Consider the following 24334-nt stretch of genomic DNA (forward strand, 5'->3'; position numbering starts at 1 on the left):
TGTTTTGGCACCAGGACTAGATTTAAATATGAATGAAGAGATCTCCTGCAGCTGACAGAAGTGCTCACTCTTTCCACCACTGCTGCAGAGATGTTGCCACCAGCTCCAGGGTCCCATTTTTCAGAGCAGCAATTCAGATAATGCATATTTATAATGTTTTTAAAGCTGAACGAGTTCACATATCACAAAGTGCTTGAATTACGCAGGAAGCATCAAAACCCAGTTGGGTAGAGCCTTAATTTGATCCATCTGTATTGTGTGTTGGGCTCCATTGTATGGACTCCATCCTGCTCCATGGCAGACAGGCCCTACATTTGTGCTCTGAAAGACAGCAGCTGCTTCCCATCTCCAATAGCATCTGAAGAGAATTTTGCACTTGGAGAACATGCCAAGAACATACATCTCTGATACAGGCTGAGAGAGAGAGAAGTCCTTGAGTATCTGCCTCTCGAGAAAAACTAAATGTGACAAACAAAGGAGGATTTGCCAAGGAAATATGTTGAGCCATTAAACACACACTCCAATAGAAAAAGGCAACACAAAATTTTATCAGTTCCTAAACACTGTAATGGATTTATGAAACTTCATATAGCACAACCATGCTTTTCACACTGGGAGCAAATTTCTGCTACTGCAATGACAGTTTCCTCCCAGAGCATTTTCAGTTGTTCTAATAAAACCAAAACGCAAGAAACACAAAGAAAAGTCATTGTCTCTAAGACTACTCTTATTATCCACTACTACAGTAAACTTTCCTTACAGGTTTTAAAAGTGTAGTTGATTTACCTCCTCTTATAGTACATTTTTACTTCTGTCTCTTGCAGTACACAGCTATTAGTGAGACAAAAATAAGTCTCACTTTTCATTTCCTAGAGGAGATGATTATTGGTTTTTTTCTGCTTTTGAAACTTTGTGTCAATACCTTCCTTGTTTCTCCATCACCAATTCCACCTCAGTTCTTTCTTCCCAGCTACCCTGTTCATAAAACATATCCAACATATTTTCCTATGTTGGTTTTAGGGCTGCATAGTCCTACTTCCCAAAACTGCTTCTTGCAATGATTATAGAAAAAAACAGTGGAAACAATGGTTCAAGAAGAGATACACAGATCTTTTATTTACACCATTGGAACAAAATTATGTATTTGTGTATTATCAGATAGTACTTTTCCCCTTAATGCCCTCTTATTTTTCAGAACATACATGTTACTGTGTTGCTGTATAGAACCCGAGACCACAAAATTTTCAAAGAATCATAGAATCAGTCAGGGTTGGAAAGAACTACAAAGATCATCTAGTTCCAACACCCCTGCCATGGGCAGGGACACCTCACACTAGATCAGGCTGTCCAGAGCCTCATCTAACCTGGCCTTAAACACCTCCAGGGATGGGGCTTCCACCACCTCCCTGGGCAACCTGTTCCAGGGTGTCACTGCCCTCATGGTGAACAAGTGGAACACTCATTTACTAGCATAATACAAACAATATTGATAAAAAGACAGTTTTGTGTAAATGCTGTCTTTACATTTCTGTTCCCAAATGTGCCATTTCCCAATGCTAACTTAACCCTTTCACAAACACTCCTGAGTTATTACTTACCCATGTTGGTCACATAACATCCACATAATAGGGAGTATTTCTATGCTTTCATCATGATATTTTGACTGAAGATAATCTGTTACAAACAAACCCCCAATATTGTCTAGATGTGAGAAAATTCAGTTGGCTAAGAAGAAAAAACAGCCAGCAAAAGCCAACCCAAAACCAACCACCTGGTAATTTACCCATTTGTGCAGCTTGCCCAGAAGATTTTGTAATTCATAAATGAATGGGAAGCTATCAGAGTTCTCTTTTTCTAAAGGCTTTTATGTTAATTGAGTTTGCTCTAAACATTTTCATATATCACATCAAGTGTTCGATAAGGTGCCAAAGCACTTTGTTAGCAAACTTATTTCCCAGATGTGGCTAAGGCAGGGACAGAAGGCTAGAATATTCTAACATACCTAACAATTCAATTACAGTTATCTTATGGTGCCATCACATATTTTTCTTCAACAATCAAACAACCTCAGCTGGAAACTCCAAGCAATAACATAAATAAAGGACCATCTGGCAAGAATAATTAAGGAAGGCTGGAAATAAAACATTAATTAGTGCAGTAGTTCAAACGACCTTCAAAGGCCTTATTATGAAATTACATCCAAAACAGATAATCATTTATTTCATGTTACAGTTAAATATAACTAAGTATGAATAAATAATAATATCATTTTAGGATGTGATTACACTGTTACTGACTCAAAACGATTTGGAAATTGTCTTATTTTTCTATAACAATAAAATTAGAATGGAAAACAACCTACATCAGTTTAGAATGGCAGCCTTGGTTTTCCCCTGTTTCACATCAGCGAGTCAGATGAATCAAGCTTGCCTCAAAATTTACATATTAGAAAGGAATAGAATGGTTTGCCAGGACAATATGCATGCAACTAATTGCTTTTAAATCATTTACATTTGTTTTCTCAATTTGGGAAGGCAAAGAATTGAAGTCTAGAATGACTTGCTGCCTGATTTATGAAATCAAATAAAAGCCTAATACTAAGGTTTCTTAAGGTCTCTACTGTACACAAACTCAGGGAACACATCCTCTCATACCTTTCAAAACCTTTGCTACTTATACTCATGACCTTAAGATAGCTGCAATTCAATCAACATATTTCGACATCATCTGCATGTCTCAAATGCTTGCTTTATTCTCAGAGCAATGCAGCAGGGTGTGCAGAAGAAAAAGAACCCCAAACAACTCAGTAATTCCTATATTCTTGTATCTTTTTCCAACTGCATTTAAAATGTATGTATGAATTATTAACAAAGTTACATCTGTGAATTTTCTGGGGTTGATCCTTCCCTTGAGTATTACTGGCAAAATATGCTAAGGCAAAGGTTTTTACAGAGGACTATAAAGTGCATTCATTATTTTATTTTTATCATTCTATAGAATTGTCACCCAGCTCATAAGACTAGAGCCTTCATTATTTGGGGGAGTCACCTTCTCCTTATCCCCAGGCTACAGGACATCAAGCAATTGAACGCATTCTCTTGGACCACGGCCAATAGCATGTCCTTTAGTTACAAGCCAGACAATGACAAAGCTCCTGAAATGCTCAGACATCATCTGGATAAGCAGGCACAGGGGACAAAATCTTCCTTAGGGAATTTGAAGACCAGATCCATTTATGAAGACCCATTACAAACAAAAGAACTACAGGAGTCCCCAGTGTCACCCAAGACACTGGGTGAAATTTTGCTGATATGTTATTGTTTGCACTATTGCCTTGTGGCTGTCCACAACATCAAATAGTACACACAGTGAAAACGCAGTTCTAATATTGGTAATGAAGGAATGAATTTCAGGTTTGATCTTTATCTTAAAGTCAATAGCTTAACCCCACAAACCTTATTAGGATCCCAGATAGGTTATTGGCATTAGTAGATGTATTTTGGCCTTGAGAAACTGCCACAGGATAAGCTCACATGCTAATTCACTACTGCACTGATCATTTAGGAGGTAAATTAGTACTTGAACCTGTTGTTATTCTGTCTAAGAAAAAATATTCAATTACTGAAAAGCTTGGACCCACACAGTAGGAATGGTGAAAAAAAACCCTAGACAGATAAATATCTAGCCAAATTACATCAGTGGGACAGCAAAGAGGCAAATGAACACCTGAAGGGTTACTTTATTGAGAAAAAGCAGAACCTGCACAATATCCATTTATAGGGAAAAGTGTTGAAAGAAAAGAAGAAAGCTCAGCTACTTGGGAAAGCTGGGAAAAGAAGGATCTAAATATGTGAAAGGCATAGGCAGGCAGTGGTTACAACTACTTGAGGGAGAGAGAGCAGGATTTATGGGGGAACAAAAGAAAGGTGAAAGGCCATAGGGCAGACTGTAATAATTCAAAGATTAAGAGAGGGAGGTCTGAACTCAATATCAGCACAAGCTTTATTCTAATGAGCTGGGAACAAACTCAGCATGAGACAGGGAATGCAGATCCAGAAAGTGGAGCTATTTCTCTCTGAGAGTCTACCTAAATAACTGCTCCACAGAGTTCTCTGACCACCTTCCTGGGCTGGTTGCATTATTGCATCTCTAGTTAGGATCCTTTAGGTGCTATGATACTGAACAAGAGTAGGAGAAGGCAGATGGTCTGACAGTTTGTGCAATGATCTGAATAAGTCCAAGTTTCAAGATCAAGGAAAGAATAGTGCACAGGAGAGACACTGGTGCTCTATTGTTCCTAGTTAGATGGATGTATTGTTTTTTTCTTCTGCAGGACAGAAGAGTTAAGTGTATGATACCCAGGCTTAAAGACAAATACTTATTCTCCAACAAGAAGCTGAAGCTACATTAAAACCCCCACATAAGATGGGCCAACATAACCATACATGTTTTCTCATTATTCTCCTTGTCTTTAGTCCTTGCATTCCTGAGCTGATAAAGTCTGCTCTGACTGAGGAAGCCTGATCCACTGAAAGATGTTGCATGAAGTGATAAGCAATAATGCTGCAATTTTATGGGGGCAGAAGAGTCTAAGAGAACTTGCAAAAGAATTTCACATTCAAATAGTCTTCTCAATTCAGATAGCCTCAGGCAACAGGAATGCAAAAAGTGTCCTCATAATCTCACTCTTACCCACCTGAAGCAAGTGCATGGCATCTAACTGAGACTGGAAATCCATCAGATGTTCTTCATGGCCCTGGCTATTTGCAGTGCTTTGCAGGAAAGAAGAGAACCCCAAAATTAAACTGTAAGGTGATATTAAGGCAGTATTTAGGGAGGCACAGGGCATGCTTCTGGTGAATTTGCAACAACCTTACTTCCATTGTCAATCTTATGAGGTTTTATGAAACATATAATAGCTTTTGTATTTGTGAGGAGATGAGAAAAGCCATTTCTGCTTTCCAGTGAGTGTTTTTGGAAGATCTTTTGGTACTTTTGTGGCCCTTCTAGTGAAAGAACTATAGAGATCCTCTTTTTATGGAAGAAATCTGTAAAGGGCAATATGCAGACTCCACCTGAAGCTTCTTAGTTTTTCAGAGAGATTTGCCTAAGGCAGAAAAAAAACAGCATATATGATTTTTGTAGAAGTGATAGCTTAACAAGATTGTACTTTTTTCCCCCCGTGTGAAATAAGCACTTGCACAGTGAAAGACTGCTTTTAAAACTCTGCAGCCTAAACAAAATAAACAGCTTGAGTATCCATCATTAGCAGGTGTAACAGCTCCACAGGAGATACAGCTTGAAACATGGAGAGCCATGCTCTCCAACTAAAGCTAAGAAAATGCAGGAAAATAAGAGAGGAAAAAATATTCCCTTAGAGAACTTTTGTATGAAAAGCCATTAAAAAGAATTTCCACTAATAGCAATTTATATTGGCTGACTTATGGAAAAAAGGTTATTATCAGATTGACACCTTTGGCCACACAGAAAGACAACAGTGAAAGATAATCATAAGATTTCAGCAAAAGGGAACTCTGTAGATTTCTTTTTCTATCTTCTAGTCACCAGAGCCACCATTCTAAAGTTCATTTATAGCTTCTTCCTGATGGAGGTCAACAACTTTTGGATTTTTGTGATTATGATTGTGAACTACAGGGGAAATGACAACATCAAACTGGGTTTTTCTTCCCTTCTGTCACAGAGACAATTCTGTTGTACATTTATCTTTGTATCTTTAATTACACAACTACAAACCCACAAACTTCAAAATATTCCTATTGAAAAATATACTTAATAACACTCTAGTTGTATTGGTGTTTTGTTGTTTATAAGGCAATCCAAAGTTATTAAATTCTGAGCCATATAAAATATTTGGAATGTGTTTAGGTATGTCTGGAAGAGCCAAGTAAAACACATACAAAGCCACAGTACTCTGCAAGCAAAATCAAATCAAACTATTCTATGGTAATCACTGTGGGTAGAATTCTGACCTAAGTTCACCAGGAACAGGAATTACATCAGCACAGATCAGGTTCTAGAGGAAAACATTCACTTGCTGATCCCTCAAGTCTACGCTATTCTAGGGAGAAGGAACACGTTCCCTGCCTGTGGAAAAACTATGTACCTAGCTTTTCAGTGAATGGCAAAACAAACCCTCTACACAGAAGACAGATCATATTGCATCTATTGAAAGTGAGTAAAACCAGCAGGAAGCAACAGGCTTCTGAACCAGCCACACAGGAGGGAACACTAGATGTAACTATAGAGGAGGCTCGGGGGGGACCTCATTGCTGTCTACAACTACCTGAAGGGAGGCTGTAGCCAGGTGGGGGTTGGTCTCTTCTGCCAGGCAACCACAAGGGGACAGAGTCTCAAGTTGTGCCGGGGGAAGTCTAGGCTGGATGTTAGGAGGAAGTTCTTCACAGAGAGAGTGTTTGGCATTGGAATGGGCTGCCCAGGGAGGTGGTGGAGTCACCATCCCTGGAGGTGTTGAAGAAAAGACTGGATGAGGCACTTGGTGCCATGGTCTAGTTGACTGGATAGGGTTGGGGGACATGTTGGACTGGATGATCTTGAAGGTCTCTTCCAACCTAGCTGACTCTATGATATAATTTAAAGCATACTGTCAATGTAATTGCAGTGAATAAGCAATGGAAACAAAAGCATAGAATCAACGAGATCAAACCAAGTATATCAATTATATATCAAATTAATCAAATACAAATACAAAGCCAACTTTTATCTTTGGTTTGACCACAAAGGCGAGGTCTGACACCTTTAAGTAACCTGGAAGCACATCCATTTACTCTAAAATATATTTCTCTGCAGTTACTTCTATGTAAGCAAGACAAAGGGAATGCAACAGTTCAACTTGATACCCACAAAATTAAGACACACATTAATTTTCCTTATGCAGAAGACAACGGTTTGTGAAAATGCTAACATAAAACTGAGTGTTGCAAAATGCTTACTAGAATAACATGAACTAGTAAACCAAAGCTTGATGTGTTTAAAAGTCATTTAGATATGTTGCTTGGGAACATGACTTAGGGTGAACTTTGTAGAGTAAGGATATTGGTTTGACTTGGTGATCCTGAGAGTCTTTTCCAATCTCAATACTTCCATGATTTTGTGACTGGAGCTAAAATATTATCACAGAATGTCAGGGGCTAGAAGGAAGCTGAAAAGCTCATCCAGTCCAACCCTTCTGCCAGAGCAGGATCACCTATACCAGACGACACAAGAACGCATCTGGGAGGGTTTTGAATATCTCCATAGAAGGAGACTCCACAACCCTCCTGGGAAGCCTGTTCCAGGGTTCTGTCACCCTCACAGGGAAAAAAAATTCCTCTTCATGTTTAAATGAAACTTCCTATGCCTCATCTTCCACCCCTTGCCCCTTGTCCTGTCATTGGGCATCACCCAGCGGAGCCTGGCTCCATCCTCCTGACACTCACACTTTACATATTTATAAACATTGATGAGGTCACCTCTCAGGCTCCTCTTCTCCAAGCTAAAGAGCCCCAGCTTCCTCAGGCTCTCCCCATAAGAGAGATGTTCCACTCCCTTAATCACCTTTGTGGCTCTAAGGATTCCTTACCATGGGGACAGTATCTACCAGGTTTAAGATTCCTCAGTTACATGGCTCTTCTACATATTATTTGCTTTCTAACCAGTAGTCAGAGTCACTGTTCCAAGCTGATTTCCAGAGCTATAAAAGACTCAGTTTAACTTCTAGCATAATGGAAGTCAATCTACATCCCAACACATGTATCTCTAAGCCTTTGAACCATTCTGTTCCTAGGTCACTGCTTAATATGGTTGATTGAATGCAAGCACTGTTATGGGAACTAATGAACTGCTTTTTCTGTTGTATGAGATGGAAAAATCTGTCTAGGTGAAGTCGTTCAGAGAACAGCAATGATCACTTGCCAAAGGTAATAAAAATTGATGGTAATTACGGCACACCACGCATCAAACAATCTGCTCTAATAGCTGAATTGTTTCAATAAAAAGTACAAAGCGCTTCTACATAAAACTTTTTCCTGGCAAAACAACTGTTAAGCATTTTTCACACATTCATTTAACATCTACATTTCAAATGTCGTTAGCAATGACCTCGTGACAGGAATACACTAAAGCTGGCACTGATAGCTGACAGGAGACTGGGAAGAAGAGAAGCGGTGCTCTCCTATCTCCACCCAGATTAAACCTGTGAACTGCAGTGTGCTGTGTAACAACCCAGCCCTTATTTTCTCCAGCTGTTAAAGCACAATGCTAGCTCTCATTTTTTTTGTGTGGTCCTTTGAGATATGCCTTTTCACTGACATACACATTTCTTGGTTTTCCTAATCTCTACATGACTTATAACTTCCTTTGGGGGAAAAAAAAAATAACATCTTTTGTATGATAAGTAGATACATAAAGATGCAGATCTAAGCACACACTACACTGTCATTACAAATTATGTATGGTACAAGATTTTTTTTTAATCCAATTTTTGCCTTGACTGCTTCTGTCAGAGTTTACAGAATCACAGAAACATCCAGGTTGGAAATGACCCCCAGAATCACCAAGTCCAACATCTAACCCTACTCCTTAAACCATATCCCTAAGCACTACATCCAAATAACCCTTAAACACATCCAGGGTTCATGACTCAACCACCTCCCTGGGCAGCTCATTCCAGTGCCTGACCACTCTCTCCATGAAAACCTTTTTCCCTTATGTCCAATCTAAACCTACCCAATCTCAACATATATCAGTAATGTTCTTAAATATTTCCCTCCTTTTCTCCTTACCCCTTCAGTAAGAAAAGGGATCCAAACCAAACCCAAAAGTGCTGAGTTTTTTTCCCCCCTCTATTTACTAAATAATATTTTAAATGTTCATTTTTTTTTAACTTCTGGCATTAAAACAAATTTTAAAAAATAAAATCTGTACATATTGGAAAGGTTAATTTGATTTTGAGAGATTGATATACTGACAAGCCTCTCAAATGTCAAATATTCCAATGCTTTAAAATATTTTAATATTCTGGTTTATTCTATTCATATTCTGCTTTTTCCTGTATACCTCTGTGCTACTTTGAGCCTAGCTGCGATATTTTAGTGAGAAGAATTAGATTATAGGTTGTGAAAAGGAAACAATGGTGATGTCTACTGCACTCATAGGCTTGCTGAGATGTATAAAAACAACAACATAAATATAGATAACAGAGTTGCTCTCTGGCTTGGGCTTCCTCCCTTCTCTCTCTCTGACCTGCTGTCTGTGTGACTAATCCATCTGCTTCCTAACCCCCCAGGCCAGTTCTCCAAACTCACCTTGAATGTAAGGCAAAGTCTGGGCTAAGGGAGAGGGGTGAAAGGGTGGTTGGGAGCCCCTCCTGGGGACTCTGGTTTCTGGGAGGGGTGTTCTGTTTCTGTATTACCTTTTAACTTGTATATTTCTGTATACAGCTGTATATATTGTAAATATCTGCTTGTATATTGTGCTAAACTGTACATATAAACCTTCATTCTAATTTTCAGCTTGGCTGAGTCTAGTCTGGGTGATTTTCATAAACCATCACAACTTTTTAGGAGTCAAATGGAGGTATTACTGAAGTAACTCACAAGATATTGGTATGCAAATATATCAAACTATTCCAAATATATATATATTATAACAGAACTGAAATTATTGTACTCTACAATAACAAACAATTCTATTATAATCTACAACAACAAAAAATAATCTACTAGTTTAATAGTTATTGCTTATGGTGTCACATAATTTTCAATCTTATATGCATTTTTTTTCCACCCTGAAAAGACAGTGAGATAAAACCAAGGATTCTTTCAATCACAACCCCAAAAAGTCTCATTTTTAAAAGACAATTTTGAAGAATAAAATAAGAAACAAAAGAATTGATCAAAAAGGAAAATAATTTAGCAATATATTTAGCCAACATGTGACATGTGAAGGGTTTTTTTTTTCATTTGAAAGGGTCATGCATCCACCAATGGAAGAAAAATATTGAAGGGGAATTAAATATGCAGGTCACAGCTAAAACATACTGAGATTTTTTTTTAAATTAACTCGAGGGCAGATGCTTCAACAGAACATAGTCCAAAAGCAAATAGTTTGGGTCAGGTCCCTGTTAACTGGAAGCATCCTAATTACTGAGACAGATGAAGTTTCAAATGAATGTAAGCCACTTTGGCTGGGGTACAAATCCTAAATGTTGTAAACCTAAAAAGACATAACAAAATTATACAACAGTGAGCACTGAGGGGGGAAAAACCTACCAGAAGCAAGGTAAAGCATTGAGTAATGCAAAATATTCCTACTGCAAAACCAATAGCATATACCTTGTGATGCCTGGAGCACAAATGAGTTATTCTCCTCTCATCCCAGCACTTTTTTTTCCCAATAGATCTACATTTTCTGACCAAATAATTTACCATAATGAGGAAACACAGCAGTGATGCTGCTTTCAGCAGGTAGATAATATGGCCAAATTTAGAGGGTCAGTTGGGATTCCAGGTTGTCCCTCATTCAGTCCAGCACAACTGCTTTTAATCACAGAGGGCAGAGCTCTTCACTTGCAGACACCATACTAACTGCTTAGAGAATCAGTAAGGTCATACTTTCTGGGTCACTACAGAATTCATTTATAAATGAATATGTAATATGACGAATATTTGTCACACGAGCAGAGCTGGCATAAGAGCTACACCTGGAAGAGTTGGAAAGTGGTTGGACTCAACAACCAGAGTGAAGCCAGCCATAGATTTCAACAGCAACAAGAACAGAGAAACAAATCACTTTTAAGGCTAGCACGAGAAGATGCTGTGATCTCACTCTGGCATGTTATCTGTTGTTCCATGAAGGCAAATGCAACACATTCTTGAAGACTTTAAGATTTTCCTGAGATCTTAGAATATCCTGAGTTTAGCTTTGAGTCACAGAATCACCAGGTTGGAATTAACCAGGTTGGAAAAGACCTTCAAGATCACTGAGGCAAACCTATCACCTAACACCTTCTAATTAATTAAATCACGGCACCCAGTCTCCTTTTAAACACCTCCAGGGATAGTGCCTCCACCATCTCCCTGGGCAGCTCATTTCAGTGCCAATCACTTTTGCTGTGAAGAACTTCTTAACGTCCATCCCAAACTTGCCCTGGTGCAGCTTGAGGCTGTGTCCCCTTGTTCTGTTGCTGGTTGCCTTGGAGAAGAGACCAATTCCCACCTGGCTACAACCTCCTTTCAGGTAGCTGTAGGGTGTAATAAGAGCACTCCTGAGCCTCCTCTTCTCCAGGTTGAAGAATCTCAGTTCCCTCAGCCTCCCCTCACAGGGCTGTGCTCCAGCCCCCTCACCAGCCTTGGTGCCCTTCTCTGGACATGTTCAAGCACCTCAACATCTCTCTTGAACTGAGGGGCTTAGAACTGGACACAGTACTCAAAGTGTGGCTTAACCAGAGTCCAAACATGCTCCTCTTTAAACTAGGCTTCTTAAGAATGCTCCAAAAGCCTTTAATAAATATTTTTAATAACAGTAAAATATTCTGTATGGAGCTGAAAAAAACAAAAAAACCCAAAGCACAATAGGAAAGGAAAGACAATTACTATTCAGCACAAAAAATGAATAGTAGGCAAACCACCAGACAAGATTTGTAAATGTGTAATTTGACAAGGTTATTTCTTCTGGATGCAAAAGGTGATGAGAGGGAGATGGATGCACAGATAGTGTAGTACCTTTCAAAGTATTCTGCACTGAGAGGAATCTGCAAGACAATAACTTTCAAATTCACTCTGCACTCTTTACATTACTCTCCCTTGTCAAAGTTTTCAGAGCCGAGGCCCAGCCAAATTCTTGCCCACCTGATCTTGTTTCTTATTGGGATTGAATCAGTTACTGTAATTCTTTATGGTCATTTTTCACAAATCATCCCAAATCGGGTTCAAGCCCTTTTAAAAGCTTATGAGCCTACATGCACAGAAACAGAGAAACCATATCACAACCCCACAAATTTGATTCCTTTTTTTTACACTGTTTGTCTCCATCAGAACATGATATTCTCTTTTCTCAGAACAAAAAAAAAAAATCAGCAATTCCTTCATAAACCAGACATAAAATATTTAATGAATGCTACAGAAATATTACTAAGGAGGCTAACAGGTGTAGTTTATTAAAACATAGCAAAGGTAACTAACTCTGTAAATCAGCAGATTAGAAATTCAGTTAATTCTGGTATTTTAAGTAACTTTCACAAATCAATGTGAAGTTAAAACCAAATACATTTAAAAACTCAGCTATTTTGATGTATAATAAAGCCAGGCTCAGGGGTGACCTCATTGCTGTCTACAACTACCAGAAGGGAGGTTGTAGCCAGGTGGGGGTTGGTCTCTTCTCCCAGGCAACAAGCAATAGAACAAGGGGACACAGTCTCAAGTTGTGCTGGGGGAAGTCTAGGCTGGATGTTAGGAGGAAGTTCTTCCCAGAGAGAGTGAATGGCAATGGAATGGGCTGCCCAGGGAGGTGGTGGAGTCACCGTCCCTGGAGGTGTTCAGGAAAAGACTGGATGAAGCACTTGGTGCCATGGTCTAGTTGACTGGCTAGGGCTGGGGGATAGGTTGGACTGGATGATCTTGGAGGTCTCTTCCAACCTGGTTGATTCTATGATTCTATGCTTTGAACTCTTGTTTACATTTTCTTTTCCTGAACTTTGCATCTCAGGTATATGATCAGTCCATTCTTCTTACCAAAAGGGAATGGTTCTATATTCCTGTGGTGGAGAGGCAGCAGCCACAAAACTGAGGCTTCACTATGCCTCTACATGCCCAGACATGTTTTTCTGCCAGGACCCATGAGGCAGCAAACAAATTGTGTAACACACACACACACGTCCAGCCCATGGGCCCCTGGGGTCCGCCCAGGTGATCTCCTATTGGGAGGTCCAGGCATGTCTCCACTGCCTATTGGGGCAAGGTTTGGCTTACTGCCAACCTGATTGGTCATTTTAGATGTCCAATGAGCCACGAATCTCAGCCCAGAGTCTATAAAGAGGGGTGCACAGCAGCACCACATGGTCAGACGGTCCAGACTGTTTACCGGTTCAGGAGTGTTCAGACTCAGCTCTGATCCACAGCAGTACCCTGCTGCTCTGACTCTGCTTGCATGGCCTAGACGAAGGATCAGGCCTTACTCACTTGCAAGCATTACAGAGGCTCAGACCTCAGGCATTGATCTCAAGGCACAGTCAAGCTACCTGCGAATCCTTTGAGAAGCAGAGCACATTCATGCCTGCACCATACATATATGGGGAGCCGATAGCCCCTTGCCTAAGCCTAGAGCTATTTTGATTTGTCTACGGAGCATAAGTCTCCCTGCAGCACGGCATAGACCCTGCTTGCCCGGCATAAATACTACTTGCCAGTTATTCTGTAAGTCTGGAAAGATCCAGGCCCAGCAGACCCCTTTCCAGATGGTCTGCAAACCTGCAAATGCAGCCTGCTAGCTGTGAGACCATGTCAGAAGCTACACAGACCAATCCTTCTCCTTCACCTGGGAATTCCTGCCAGCTGATCATCCCTGGACACGCGCAGCATCCAGAAGCCGCAGCTCCAAGGCAGAGATCACACCAGGAGAGAAGGTTAGAGAAACTCTATTTACCCCAGAGACTGGGAACTTTATCATCCCTTGCATGCCGGGACAGACTCCAGCTCACCAAGACCCCAAGTACTGGGCACACGCTGAGACAGAATCCAGGGAGGGTGATTAATGATTAATACTCAAGAGCAACACACCTTTAAGTAAGCTTTAAACCTTTGTAATATAAGTTACCTCTATCTAAAGAGCACACACGGTTTCAGCCCTTGCTGGGCAAACACTACTGTGGCTAAGAGGCATTAAGCCTAAGAAAATCTTCCTCTCTGTCTGTAATTGTTAATAATTTGATATTTCCATTTAATAATCAATCCCTGTAAATATATCCCAAGCTATTTTCATAACTTTGCATAAGAACCTGATTTCATAGTGGTTGGGGGTGGTATAAATTTGTAAATATTAATTTTAATAAATAATTTTATAAAAAATCAAAACCACCTCAAATTAATTTCTCACCTCCCCCTAACAGAGGAGGAATAGAGAAATCCCCTCCACGACAATTCCTCATAGTTTCAGTGCATTTTAACTGTTATGACAATGTTTTTTCCACATTTAACATTTTGGCTAATTTATTTGAGTGCAAAAATTTCAAACAAAATGTTTCCATTCCATTTGGGAGAATGGCCTCAAGCTGAGACTAGTCTAGGTTTAGATTGGACATTAGGAAAAAGTTTTTCAGAGAGTGGTCAGGCACTGGAATGAGCTGTCCAGGGAGGCAGTGGAATCACCAACCCTGGACGGGTTTAAGGGTTGTTTGGATGTGGTGCTTAGGGATATGGTTTAAGGCAAATCTCTTAGGGTTATAGGTTGGACTTGGTGATCCTAAGGGCCTTTTCCAACCTGGATGTTTCTGTGATTCTGTAACCTTTTTTTTCTTAAGAATCTTCTCCTACATTAGGAACAATTTTTCACAGTCAAATAGGATTTTATACTCTAGTACTTTAAAGACAAACTAGAAATTTGACTAGAAGGAAACTGATGCTATAACTTAAGCCATTTTCACAAGAAAAAATTCAAAATCTGTGATCAGATAATAAAAATATATTTTAACACAAATAAAAAGGGCATGAATTATGCAGGGACTTAAGTAACCTACATTCAGGACTCCTTAACATTGGAATAATGTTCTTTGAAACTTCTGAGGTCTTACCACACACAGGTCTTGCTTTTAAGCACCATTACTTAGCAATAAACCAGTGGGAATGTGTCATGAATCTTCCAGGCCATGGTGATTAGTCTCTACCTCATTATAATCCTACAAAACAAACCAGTGACTGCTTCACTTGTCATTTACAAGTAGCACTTTCTTTCCTCTTTTATCCAACATTCTTTCCAGATAGGTATGCCAAAAGACTTTCAAATCTGTATAGTGAGGATAATATATAATCTTAGAGCAATGTTAATACATCCCTCAGTTGGCTTTGCATTATATTGCTGTAAAACTCTATTACTAAGAGATTTTTTGTTTAACTTGTATTAACACTACATGTCACCAGGCTGTGAAATTCATATTTTGAGAGTGCACAGTAGTTGCAGACAAAAAAAAAAAAAAAAATCAAGATGAAGGCAGCAGACATCTCGCTCAGATAAAATCAATAGCAAGGATCCTCGGGAGCCCTGGCAGTGTTTTAAAGTCTGCCTATTAATGGCTGCCAAGAAAAATACAAAAAGAGCATTCTCTTGCAGAGTAAATTCAGCTTACAAAACTCACTCCCCTGGTGAACACAGAACGTTTTGCTCTCCCTCAGGCAGAATCAAAACCAACCCAAACAAACAGGTAGGGTAACAGAGAGAGCGAGTCACAGTCTCTCAAATGACAACACGTGAAAAAGTTCCATCCCTTAGAAGACTTTCCTGCAAACCACATTTTATTATGAATGCAATTATTCAGATTCTGCAATGCCTTTCTGTCAGAGACATTCATACAAATGGTTCTAAAGTCACAATTTTATCTGATTAGTGCAATATATATATATATGCTTGACCTTGATAAGTTAATGAACTCATTATAACAGTGAAGATCTGTCATTTGATTTGCCTTTACTGAATCCTAGAGGCACTACTTGAATCCTGTTTTGGTAAAAAAATGAATTGTGACTTTTGCTTATTGATGCTTGGCTGCCATGAAAGCATATCAAAATGAACACTACAACCTGATCTTTGCAGTTCTGCACTACTTATTTTCCTGGAAGAGTATTTTAAAGAATTATTTTTAATACAATTAATTGTATAACTTTTCACTCTAATTGAATTCAAAGATATCCTGAGGCTTCGGAGCAAGTTACAGTACAAGCTGTCATATGCAATAGTTCTAGAGAGGGCAGACAGAGCTAACTCCTCACAGTAGGATGCCTCCCCAATATCTCATACTGTGTCAAAATCAAGTTCTATGATTGGTGTGCCTATTGCACCATAGATACTTAAATCCATTCCATTTTGTCTTAAACTTCATTCTGACAAACACCTATGCCAATACACTAAACAATCCCATGTTCACTGTGAGCAGTAAGAAGAATACTGGATGGGTGGGCAGAGGCCAATGGGATAAGATTTAACAAGTCTAAGTGCAGGCTTCTACACTTTAGCCATATCAACCCCAAGCAGCACTACAGGCTAGGGACAGAGTGGCTGGAGAGAAGCCAGGCAGAGAGGGATCTGAGGGTACTGGTAGAAGGCAGATGAACATGAGCCAACAGTGTGCCCAAGTGGCCAAGAGAGCCAATGGCATCCTGGCCTGTATCAGGAACAGTGTGGCCAGCAGGACAAGGGAGGTTATTCTTCCCCTGTACTCAGCACTGGTCAGGCCACGCCTTGAGTCCTGTGTCCAGTTCTGGGTCTCTCAGTTTAAGAATGATGCTCAGATGCTCAAAAGTGTCCAGAGAAGGGTGACAAAGCTGGTGAGGGGCCTGGAACACAGCCCTGCAAGGAGAGGCTGAGGGAGCTGGGGTTTTTCAGCCAGGAGACGAGGAGGCTCAGGAGTGATCCCATTGCTGTCTACAACTACCTGAAGGGAGGTTGTAGTCAGGTGGGGTTGGTTTCTTCAGCCAGGCAACCAGCAACAGGATAAGGGGACACAGTCTCAAGTTGTACCAGGGGAGGTATAGGCTGGATGTTAAGAGGAAATTATTCACAGAGAGAGTGATTTGCCATTGGAATGGCTGCCTAGGGAGGTGGTGGAATCATTGTCCCTGGAAGTGTTCAAGAAAAGACTGGATGGGGCACTCAATGCCATGATCTGGTTGATTGGATAGGGCTGGGTGCTAGGTTGGATGGCATGATCTTGGAGGTACTTCAATATCTCTCTTGAACTGAGTGGCCCAGAACTGGACACAGCACTCAAGGTGTATTATTACACAGCACTCAGTATCCTAAGTTTACCAAGTCCAATCCTCAGTGTACAATTATTTTCAGAGATGGCAAAATGATCATGTCAGCCCAAGTGGCGTCACTTACATCCTCCTGACTTCTGAATACACAGCAAAGAGGCACTGAAATGTACTTTGCCTTTTAGTAAGAACATGTAACTATTGTCAAATACTCTGGTTTCAGAGAAGCACACAGCTTTGGAAAGAGAGAAACCCAGTGTTAAAAAAAAACCCAAACCCAACATTGTATGAGGCACACAGAGGACCCTAGGATCTGGTCTTTGCTCTTCAACATGTCTACAATTTGAGCTTCATCTTGGCCTAAAATCAATATTGGTCTGTGTGTACTCCATAAATACCATGAAGAACAAAAACCTTACAGTAACTGAGCTTGCTAATAGCATGCCAGTGTAGACTGCTGTGTCTACTTCCAATGGTACTTCAGGGAAATTACTTCTTGTGCAGGCACAGTGCAACGCAAGAAACGCAAGTTAAAAATTGGACTATCAAAACCCATGCAACCTACATGGTACTACATTTCCACAACTGCACTGCAGTGGCTCCCAACAGTTAAAGTGTGCACCATATACAGCTCATACAGGCTTCTCTCAGTCAAGTCATGGACTAACAGGCTACCAGAACTATCACAAACTGTTAATGCTTTGTCATTTTATACTTAACCTTCTTATTATCCCAACTTCTGTGGTGACTGCTGAAAACACAGAAGCTAGCTTGCAAAAAAAAGATAAATTTAATACCTTAATTTCCATCTCCTCAACTCATTTATCCACAAACAAGTGAAAGCAAAACAAGAATCAAAGTTCTTTTGTTCAGTTACTGTGCCAACTTTCAGTTGAACAACAACCACCCCCAACACCTTCACAAACAACAGCATTACACAAATATTTGGTGTGGAATCCCCACATTACTGCCCTTCTAACTGGTTATGTGAAGCCATTGGGACAAAGAAAAATTAGTAAAACAAGTACCTGAAGTCCAGGATCATGCTGAGGAATTACTAAATTGGATGGTGTAACCAGTTAATGAGAAATCAAAGGCTGCAGACACGTCTCTTTCCAGAGGTCAGTACAGCCAACCCAGTCAACTGCCTTCCTCTTTGTCAATGATAATTAGCCCTGGGTTATCTCAAATGATTTAAATAGTGCATCTCTGCTAGCCCAGGTGACTGTGATTGAAAAGGGCTAAGTGAACCCTGGCAACTCATCCAGCACAGCTGAGAGCATGATAACCTTCATCAGACTGCAGTGGTGAGCAGCTGGGGTTAGTTAGGATTATAACCTCTCCCGCTGCCACAGCTGGATGAAGAAGAGATACATTTACATCTGAAAAAAAACAGACCATCATACTTGAATGAAAACCCAATTCTCTGTGCATTCCTGACCTGGACATGTAAATGCTAGTCAGCCATTTATTTTGTGGATTTGTGAAACAAGACACATCCTAAGCTGTTCTGCCTTCCAGCTGTATCTAGCACTTCAATTAATCCATGAATTCTCACATGTCTTAAAAGTACAAAACGTAGGTACCTGAGAGAAATCCTGGTGCTGGCAAATAGCATTTAGTTTTCTTTCTTCCACAAAGTTATGAAATGTAAGCTTTCAAGCATACAGCACTGAGTGTAGAACACTATAATTAAGAACTATATATCAGGGAAAAAAAATTGTGATCTCTTATTAGTGCTCTTTCTTGTGTTACTCAGTTTATATTAGTCTGCTTATTTAACAACTCAATCTCATGGACAATTAAACAATACTCACAGAGGTATACGAATGTCCAACCCAATCAGTTCCACCTTATTAAACTCTTCTTTCATTGTTTTGTTGCATCCTGAATTACACAGTCAATACAGTCTCCTCAACAGGGCTAAACTTCTGAACACAGCTTAGAAATAAACTTTCAAAGTCAAGAAATTTCATGATCAAATTAACTCCACTTGCTCTTTTAAATGTAAAACAAAAGTTGCACCTTTTACAACAAGAACTTCCACAGACTTTCCTTATTTCTGCAGTGAATGCAAACCTGCTGCACAAGAGCTCCTGAAACCATTGCTGACACTTCAGATGCTACCAGATTTTATGGTAAGATGCAAACTCAGAGTCTGCCTTACATCCACTACAGCGACAAAGTTATTTACTGCACTTTATGGAGGCACTAATCTTGTTTTCCATATTCCTACTGAAAACTGGTGACATTCGTTATCCTTCCAACCACCACAGCACGACATGCAAGCCAGTTTGAAAACTGTGTCTTAATAGCTCGACAGTAACATAAACATTGATTCTCTCCAAAGGTAACAGCAGACAAAGACTAGAGAAGAAAACTTTCACTTTCCTACAGGAAAGCAATAACTTCTTTCCGTTTTTGTCAGTACTGTGGCAGATATGGATGCTTTCCTATATATTATTTTGGTGTACATTAAAGCTTGGAAGGGTCCTTGAAAGATCAACTAGTCAAATCCACCTGCCAGAGCAGGATTACCTACAGTAGGTCACACAGGAAGGCATCCAGAAGGGTTTTGAATGTCTCCAGAGAAGGAGACTCTTTGACCTCTCTGAGCAGCCTGTTCCAGTGTTTTGTCACTTCCACAGTGAAAAAGTTTTTCCTTATGTTCACATGGAACCTCCTATGCTCTAGCTTGTACCCACTACCCCTTGTCCTATCATTGGAAGAGCCTGGCTCTGTCCTCCTGACACTTGCCCTTCACATATTTAAGGTCAAAGAAGTTTAAAGATGTATGTTTTTGTTATGGCCAAGGGTTTGCAAGTCTAAACTAAAATAAAAACTATATCTAATCTCTGCTCTTCTATTTGGGGGAGAATCATCTGATGTCTAGAATAAGAATCATCCAGCAAAGTGTTGAATCAAGTTCTTTATAAGGTATTCCACTATCTTCTTGTTTTGGACAGCAGATGAGCGATCTGGAATTTGTTAAAGGAAAAAGGACAACTCTCATATTTTGTTAGAGCAGCATACATCAGTGACAGGTCATGCCTCTTTGCAGTAGAGACCTTTAAATGATACTAAATGAAACTATTATACACATACCATATTTCAAGTGACTGCCAACATTAATGCATTGTTTCAGTAATAACCATGAATCTACTGTGACATATTTGGGCTATTTCTCTGTGCAGTTATAATAAACTTTTGTCTAAGAGCATTTAAGTCTGTAGCACTCATTATCCTTGTTGTGTGACCTAGAAGGGTCCTTGGTAATCAAAATTCTGACATAGAAGTTCACAGTTCAAATCTGCTGTCCCTTGAGACTACTTGCAGTGATCCCAAGTCTTTTTTGACAGCTGTATTGAGGTTTCCTGATTATAAATTCCCATCTTCTAATCTTTTTGCTGGAAAGGGCAGCTGCAAGTAACAGCAAGTTAATTGCAGCATATGACACAGGTTCTAATAAATGCTTTAAAAGATTCAGAAATCTATGCTCAAAGAAAAACAATTTGGCGACAATAACTTCAGTGCAAATCCCCAATTGCTCAAGAGGTCTGAGTTGCTCCTAAATGCTGCAGTGGAGGAAAAAAAATTCAAGCACATTTTATGGGATATAGGTCTCAGTAATTGTCATTGCATGGCAGGGTTTTATGTCATACCAGTGAAAATGAAATTGTTCCACGCATAACCTGGCAGCCAACATATAGTTCACTCACTAAAGGAGATTGACTTACACTAATGACAATCTACTCCTAATATATTCCAATCTTTTTCTTATCTCAATGGTGCAGGATTTTGTGCAGGGTAGGCAAAATAACGGAAACAAACCTTATCTGTATGGACCACCAAGATAATAGAAGAGATACAAAGCAACCATAGTTATTTGGCACTTGCAATTCTTTTTAAGCTATGACAGCTGTAATACAGACCTGCCACCCATTGCCCTAACTCACGAGGAGACAAATCAGATCTGATAAACTAAGAAAATGCAAGAATAGATCAGTATGTGCATAAAAGAAGAATAATGCATACTTTCAGAGAAGGTGACATTCTAAGGACCAAACCAATGGCCCACCAAGGGGCTATTATGATGATCCAGTCTGACTTGATCCATAAAATGCCTTAAAAAATTGCCCCCAGTAGTTGACACATTGACCATACAACATTTATTTAATGATAGAGAATTCCTGAGGCCATCAAGAAGTTCTGTTTCTCTTTGTAGGAACTTGCTACACCATTTCCTGATGCCAGTTTTAAGGTGAGTTCTTTAATGTAATTTTCTCCCTAAAGAGGAGATAAACTCTAATCAGATCACCTCTTAACCTTCATTCTGCTAACTACATTGAGATCTTCAGCCTCTGTCTGTGTAAGCGTTTATTCAAACCTCAAACAAATTCTTGTCTCTCCTCTGTTGATCCCATTACAATTACACAGTCAGAGATATTTCAGATAAATATTTAGAGAAAGGAGCAAGCATGGTAAACACATTTAGAGATTATAACAAACTAATTTTTAAGCTTATGCACAGTATTGATATATTCTCTAAATTATTGTAAGCTTTGGTGTCATACAATAGGTTTTATGTCTGATATCACACACCAGTTCATGCTCATATACCTCTTCAGGGTCTTTTGGCTTCATGACAAATATGAAAATGCACAATGAGCATTGTGTTGCTTTTCAGTAAGCAAGGAAAATGTTGAGGATAAAGGTAAAATTTCCAGGGCTTAAAGCAGTTTGGTTCTTCAGCTAAATTTATACTTTAAATGAATCTTTGTAATCTCTGTAGCATACTTTTAAGTTACTCAGGAACTTAGGATATATAGGTGATCTAACTCACACTGCAACCAAAAGCAAAAACATCCCAAAATCTGGCAATCTTAGTATCTTTGAAGGTGTCAATAGGCATCTGTGTTTCCTTCTATGATATAAATAAGAAATATAATTAATTTTTTTTTTTTTCCTTCAAATTTGTGAAAGGAACACTTGGTGGAAGCTGAAAACCTTATCTCCTTTAGATAACTGCCCTGGAGATTAAAGTCATAGAAAAGGAGTAAAACCTACAGCAAGTAGGTGTAGGTTTCTATGTTCTTGTCTCACATGAGTGCCCAGAAAAGTGATAAGGCAAGTTGATGACTTGAGTCAGTTCATGAGCTTCAGACAGTATTTTTTCACACTAGTATAGGTTCTAGACTATAGATCATGCTTCACTTCTCTTTTATACCCATGGCAGTTTAAAAGACACGATTATAAGCAAAAAACACCTCGCCCCAAAACAGGGCAAGAAAAGACAACGTCTTCCTCTCAAATCTGACGATACAAGGCAAAAGGCAGATGATGAACACAGACAAGAAAGAAAGCCCTAGAAAAAGATGCAGAGTTTAAAATTTGGAAGTGAGAAGGATGCATAGCAGCAGCCAACCTACTCAGAGGATCTCCTCTATGTCAGCCCCAGCAGCACCATGGTGCCCGTGCTGTACTGATTCATTTTCGGGTTTGGAGAGATGCAGGTCAGTGCTAGCACTGCTGCTCTGTTAGGTGTCACAACCCACTGAGGTTATTTCATCAGATCTTGTCCAAGATGCACAGTCCAGAAAATATACAATGCTTTTTCTTCCCTATTATGATTTAGAGATGGTTTTTGTAATAATTTTCTTTCAGACCTTCAAAACTATTTTCTACTTCAAACTGGTTTATGTAAAGTTTTTCTATCGCATGATTTAAACAGCGTATTTTAAAGAAATAAAATGATGCTACGTTTCCAAGGCTGTAGCTCTTTGATAGAAAATGGAAAGATTTGTAGGTATTTACTTAGACTAAAAGAAAGAGAAAAAGCAGCTTTTTGAAGGATGCAAACACCCCAGCACACCATTAATAACGCAATTAGCCATACTTCTTTTATGGTCCTACGGTTGATTTCAAGGGAACAGTGGAAGAGAAAAAAAAAAAGATTTCAGGACAATAATGCAGTTACAGAATATCTCTAAATGAGGAATTATTTTTATTAGATAATTAGCAACTAGAAAAGTAACACAGGCAAATATTCTAATGGAATAACTCACACCAGCATGTGTTTAAATAGCATTCAAAAAATAAGCCAAGAGCACCTGAGGTATTAAAGCCCTAAAATTGTATATTTTAGCAAAAGAGAAGAATAAGGCTAATGAGTTAGGTGTATAGTATTTTCATATGCTTATAATAATCCCTTTGCTAGCAAGTTTTAGGTTTTTTTCAGGGTGTTATAAAAATTGCCAGAATAAGTATTAGTCAGAGGTATCCCTCCAGTTCTATCTTCGAATAGCAGCAGGACTAATCCTCAGGTAAAATAGCAAAAAGCTTAACGCTATCATATTTAATTTTAAAGGATTTGAACAAAGAAATTATTTCTGATGATTAGATCAGTTAATTTCCAAAGAGAGTTTGTAGCAGAAAAATTATACTTGCTATAAAAGTCTGTTGTATTACTTATAAATACTCAGGAATATTTCCATAAAACTGTAGACATATTAAGGAAATTTGCCTTACATTCCAGAACTCAACTATTAATAAGTGAGTTGTTGGACACTATGGATGAGTTTCTTTGTACTGACCTTGAACAAGGAGTCGTTGTGAAGTATCATCACTGCATTTATACCGTTAGTAGTGTAGGAAGACTGTGTCCCTCACACTTCATCATGCATCACTGAACTGTAACAAACTCTGACAGGTATAGAGCGTATCTCTAAATATTATGACACTCTGCTAGTGACAGCTGGAAAAGAAATCTGGACACAATCATAGTTCTCACATTTACTGGAAAAGATGAGTTGCCATCCATAGCAACAATATTTCAGGAAACACTAACTAGGAAGTTTTTTAATACTGTTTTAAAACACTGAAAAGCATCAGTTACAATCGCAGAGGCTTTTACTGTCAGCAATTAGTCATTGTGTCTTATGTATAACATTGTCATAGGAACTACTGCTAGGAAAACAGCAAAAGACCTAAAAATCTGAAGCATTCAGTGACCTTGCTCAATTATGAAGCCACCCATGGCAAAGGCCATTTGTGAAAGCAATAATATTTGCATAACAATTACATAAGAAGAATCAAACTTGGAATGTCACAGAAGTATTCCAAGAGTACACTCTCTGCAAATTGAGTTTTCTCATTCATCATAAGTATTTACAAGTAATTTAATTAAGTATTCTGCTTAAAAATCAGAAATTTGCATGAGTGCTGCACCTCACACAGATGACAAGTACACAAGGAGGACTGCATCTTCCCACCAGTACTAACTGTATGATTGCTCTTGAACTACTTTGATGAATTTGCATTTAATTGAAAGCATACAGTGCTGACAACTCAAGCAC

General features: G+C 39.1%; 1 protein-coding gene across 12 annotated transcripts in view; it reads right to left on the bottom strand.

The window, feature by feature from the left end:
- ATRNL1 (attractin like 1) overlaps window positions 1–24334 on the bottom strand; it is a 624604-nt gene that overhangs the window by 210838 nt on the left and 389432 nt on the right. The window contains exon 27 of one of the 12 annotated variants that reach the window (XM_064144314.1): window positions 21073–21266. The exons of 10 other annotated variants lie outside the window; for them this stretch is intronic. In XM_064144314.1, coding sequence (XP_064000384.1) covers window positions 21153–21266 — 114 coding nt within the window. In that variant the 3' untranslated portion in view covers window positions 21073–21152. Of the gene's footprint in view, window positions 1–21072; window positions 21267–24334 lie in introns of those variants that run through there. One more of the 12 variants, XM_064144315.1, reaches the window with a different exon arrangement.

This window comes from Pogoniulus pusillus, chromosome 6 (assembly GCF_015220805.1).
Source record: "Pogoniulus pusillus isolate bPogPus1 chromosome 6, bPogPus1.pri, whole genome shotgun sequence".
In the NCBI taxonomy this organism is placed as follows: domain Eukaryota; kingdom Metazoa; phylum Chordata; class Aves; order Piciformes; family Lybiidae; genus Pogoniulus; species Pogoniulus pusillus.